We start from the raw sequence: 4,908 nt of genomic DNA on the forward strand, positions 1-4,908 counted from the left end.
TTTTTTTTTTTTTGAGACAGTCTCACTCTGTCGCCCAGGCCGGAGTGCAATGGCATGATCTCAGCTTACTGCAACCTCCGCCTCCCGTGTTCAAGCAATTTTCCTGCCTCAGCCTCTTAGTAGCTGGGATTACAGGCACCTGCCACAACACCAGGCTAATTTTTGTATTTTTAGTAGAGACGGGGTTTCACCATGTTGGCCATGCTGTTCTCAAACTCCTGATCTCAGGTGACCCACCCACCTCGGCCTCCCAAAGTGCTGGGATTACAGGTGTGAGCCACTGCGCCCAGCCTACAATACATGTTTCTATTGTAGAAATACCAACTAGCTTATATGCTCCTGGTAAATAAGGGAGTAATATCAGAATAATGCAGAAGTTAAGTTGGTTCATATGGGATTTTTTTTTTTTTCCTAATCAAGGGAAGCCACAATATCAAGAATACAATTATAAGCTTAGGCAGAAAGGAAAAGCCTCTCAGCCTAGCTACTACACAGCTGACAGGCTTTGTAGTTCTATTTCAAGAGAAATAAAACTGCATATCTGCATCCCAGGCAAGGAGTACCTCCCAGCTTTCCAGGGCTCTTGGCTTTTTCTTGTGTCCACCTTACTCTCGGCCCACTGGCTCAGAGCTCTACTTCCATCTGCCATGGCTCCATGCCTCTGTATCAGCATTTCCAGCCTACTGCTTTTGTATATTTTTTAATTGCCCCTGTAACAGACTCCAATCCACTCATCTCCCTTCCTGCGCTTTCTAGTGAATTATCAATTATTGACTTTGTTAGCACCTTAGATATAAAGTTGCACAGAGTTTTCCTTTTCTGCTCCAAATCTATTTTTGCCCATTAGCCATGTTATTTTTAGCATGCAATCTTACATAAAGCAAGATATTTTAACAATGCATATATATGCATTATAGCCAGAACACCTGCAGGTTATACATCTAAATATTAATAGAACTCAGTGGCTTACCTTTGGAAGCTTGATAGGGGGCTCTTTGGATTCCTCTTCTTCATCACTATCTGATTCTCCACTCTGCACAGAGTTCTTAGATGCAGCTGCCAACGATATTTCCTTTTTCTGCCATTCCAGAACGCAATGGCGTACATTACAGTAAATATTGAAAGCAGAAGGATTGCTATGTAGTTTGATATCTGGTATGATTACTGTATTCTCCAAGTTTTCAGACTGAAATACAAAACAGAGTACTTCCATTTCACACTCTTTTCTATCATCAAGTCCCATTTTAAATAAAAGTAAAGATTAGACAGGCTAACTGACTTGCAGAAGACACCTTTTGTGACACAGCAGAGACAGTCTGAGTTTATGGACCCAAGTTCTAGTCCCTTTTTCTATACCTCACTCTTTTTTGAGTAACGCAGCAATAACCAACCAATCTGACAAGCGCTTGAAAGGGATAGGCAAAAAACTTAAAAATATTCTCTTATCGTCACGACAGGAATAGACTCAACAAAGCTGAACTGCTAGAGTTCTGGATCAAAGAAGTTCATTTGATGCCTTGCTAAGAGACACCAGATATACTGTAGAGTCTCAGTGACTTACTACAAATATTAGATTGCATTTTGAATACTTTTATAAGTAGATACAGAAGTTTACACAGAAATGAGGGTCTGCCCCCAAAAAACTTAATTTTCATCAACTGATTTCATCCTCATTCAAATAACAGTAATGCCAAGTAAACTGTAGATGCTTCCCTAAGCTCTCTCTCATCTATCAGTATTGATGAAGGCTAAAAATCATGTGCTTGGTAATTTGTTAAGACTAAACAGTTTCTCTTTTATGCCCAATATTTTATTCATCAGACAGCAACTACAATTTCAAGATCAACATTTACATTATAAATATAAAAAGTTGTTTTAAGATATTTTGGAAATTCAAGTTCCAATAATTAAAGTATGTCTAGGAAGTATCTAAGACAAACAAAATGATACCACAAGTACCAAAAAAACTTGGTCCCAAAAATTCGACTCTTCTTCCATAAAGAATTGGAAAAAAACAAACAAAATACTCTTGTTAAATAAGAAATATATCAAAGTTAAACTGGCATGGCATATAACTTATGAGTATATGCATAAGAGATATTACAAATATCTCTTATCCAATTATCCAGAGCTATTACAAATATTAGCTATCCAAATCCAACAATATATAAAAAAGTAATATATTATGACCAACTGAGTTTTAATCCAGGGACAATGTTGGTGCAACACTGGAAAAGCAATCACTGTCATAACAGAAAAAAAATATGTTATACTGCAAATAAACAGAAAAATCATTTGACAAAAAATCCAGTATTGATTCATGACAGGAAAAAAAAAATGTATAAGTTAGGAATAGAAGGAAATTTTCTCAACTTGATAAAGGGTACCTACAAAATAACCACAGCTAAAGTGGTAACAGACTGAATGCTTTCCCTCTAAGATTGTGATCCAGGCAAATAGGTCTACTCTCAGCAACTGATCAACATTGTACTGGATATCCTATCTAGTACAAGGAAAATATCCTATCTAGCCAAGGGAAAAAGGCAAGAAGAAGTATTTTCTAAAAAAGAAATGTTTTTACTTGTAAAAAAAACATAGAAAATCTTAAGGAATCTGCAAAAAAGCTACCAGAAATAGTATGTAGATTTAACAAAATCAGGATATAAGATTACTATATAAAAAGAGTAGTATATCCACATACTAGGAATGAACAATTGAAAAATGTAATTTCAAAAATAAAAGCATTGAAGTCACAGTCTGGGAGAAAATATCTGCAAACCACATATCCAACAAAGGATGAGTATTCAGAATATATAAAGAATTCTCAAAAGTCAACAGTAAAAACAAATAAGGAATCTAATTAGAAAATGGGCAAAAGACAGGAATAAACACATCAATATAGAAGATATACAAAGGGCAAATAAGTACATGAAAAGAATTTCTACATCATTAGCTACCAGGAAATGCAAATTAAAATGAGATACAGTACACACCTATCAGAATGGCTAAAATAAATAGTGACAACACCAAATGCTGGTGGGGATGAGGAGAAACTTATACATTGTTGATGGTCATGTAAAATGGTATAGCCACCCTGGAAGAAAGTACAGCAATTTCCTACAAAACTAAGTATGTGCTTACCATATAATCCAGCAATTATGCTCTTGGACATTTACACCAGAGGAAAAAAACTTATGTTCACACAAAAACCAGTACATGAATGTTCGTAACAGCTTTCTTTTAAAATAGTCAAAAGCTAGAAACGACCGATATATCCTTTAATGGGTAAATGGTTAAATAAACTATGGTACATCCCATGAAATGCTTACTCAGCAAGGAACAAACAATATACAACAATGTGTGTGAATCTCAAAGACATTTTGCCAAGTGGGGGAAAAAGCGCCAATCATTAAATGACTACATACTACACAATTCCACTGGATAAGATTCTTAAAATGGTAAAATTATAAATGCTGAACAGATCAGTGGTTGCCAGAAGCTAAGGAGAGGGTGAGGAAGGAAGACACTATAAAGGTTATAAAGGATATCACAGAGAATCCTTGTGATGGAACTGCTGTATATCCAGACTGTAGTAAGAGTCACATGGACCTACACATGTGATAAAATTACACAGACTTAGGTGCACACGAACACATACACACTGCATTCATACTGAAATCATCTCAAAGCAAAATAAATTTTCAAAAATAATTGCATTTACAATAACATCAAAAATATAAAATAACTGTAAATAAAAGTAAGAAAATATGTGTAAGCCCTACACACTGAAAACAAAAAAGTGTTGCTGAGTGAAATTTAAAGACTTAAATAAATGGAGATATATACCATGTTCATGGATTGGAAAATTCAATATCATTAAAATGGCAATTCTTCCCCCAAACGCAAGCCACAGAACAGGAGAAATGTATCTGGAATGCAGACATCTGACAAAAGACTTGTATTTAGAATATATGAGAAACTCTGGCAATTCAGTAATAAGAAGACAATTACAAATATAAGGAGGCAAGATCTGAACAGACATTTCACATCAAAAAAATAAGAATGGCAAAAGGTACATGAAAAGATTTCACATTATTAGTCATTAGAGAAAAGCAAGCTAAAATTACTGAGTAGGAAACCCCTACTCAGTAGACTTTGACTAAAATTTAAAAAGCTAATACCACGTGTTTGCAAAGATGTGAAGCAACTAGATTGGTCATATACTACTGGTGGGACTACAGATTGGAACAACCACTTTGGAAAAGAGTTTTCTGGTTTCTTAAAAAGCTAAACGTACATTTACCGTGCCAATGCTGAGGAAAAAGTTAACGCCGCAGGCATGATGGCTTACTCCTTGTATTTCCCCAAGGAAACCATGATTGACCCTTGGCCAACCTTCGGGAATGTGGATGCTTAGAGTTTTCTTTGTGGTAGTGATTGATGATTTTGTTATGAACACGTGGAGCAATGGACCATGCCTCCTGGCCTGTCAGACTTCTCTGCATGTACAAACATCAAGCTTTACGATGTGTACCTGAGTTTCACTTACTGTGTCTGACTAACAAGATATGTCTATGTGACCAAACCCACAAAAAGTCTTGAATTCTAAAATTCACCTGAGCAAAAACAATACACACATTTCTCTGTAGTTCACTGCCAGAGAGAAAACATGTCTGTGTGCTCAGTCAACAAAGAACTAGGAAGCCTATGCCATAACTCCCTATACATCACAAACACATACCTTTTCCTGCTGCTTGCTCTGCATCCTTTGTTGTAATAAATCTTAGCCATGAGTATAAACTGCTTATGAGATTTATGAGTACTTCTGGCAAATCAAAGGAAAACCACTTAACCATTCCACTACCTAGTATGCACCCAAGAAAATGAACACACACACACGTGCATATA

General features: G+C 35.9%; 1 protein-coding gene across 1 annotated transcript in view; it reads right to left on the reverse strand.

Annotated features, from left to right (window-relative positions):
* MYCBP2 (MYC binding protein 2) overlaps nt 1–4,908 on the reverse strand; it is a 300,774-nt gene that overhangs the window by 260,492 nt on the left and 35,374 nt on the right. Inside the window, 1 exon segment of the mRNA XM_017854221.1 lies at nt 971–1,186. Within this exon segment, the coding sequence (XP_017709710.1) occupies nt 971–1,186 (216 nt within the window).

Source organism: Rhinopithecus bieti, unplaced genomic scaffold (genome assembly GCF_001698545.2).
Source record: "Rhinopithecus bieti isolate Rb0 unplaced genomic scaffold, ASM169854v2 scaffold_36004, whole genome shotgun sequence".
In the NCBI taxonomy this organism is placed as follows: domain Eukaryota; kingdom Metazoa; phylum Chordata; class Mammalia; order Primates; family Cercopithecidae; genus Rhinopithecus; species Rhinopithecus bieti.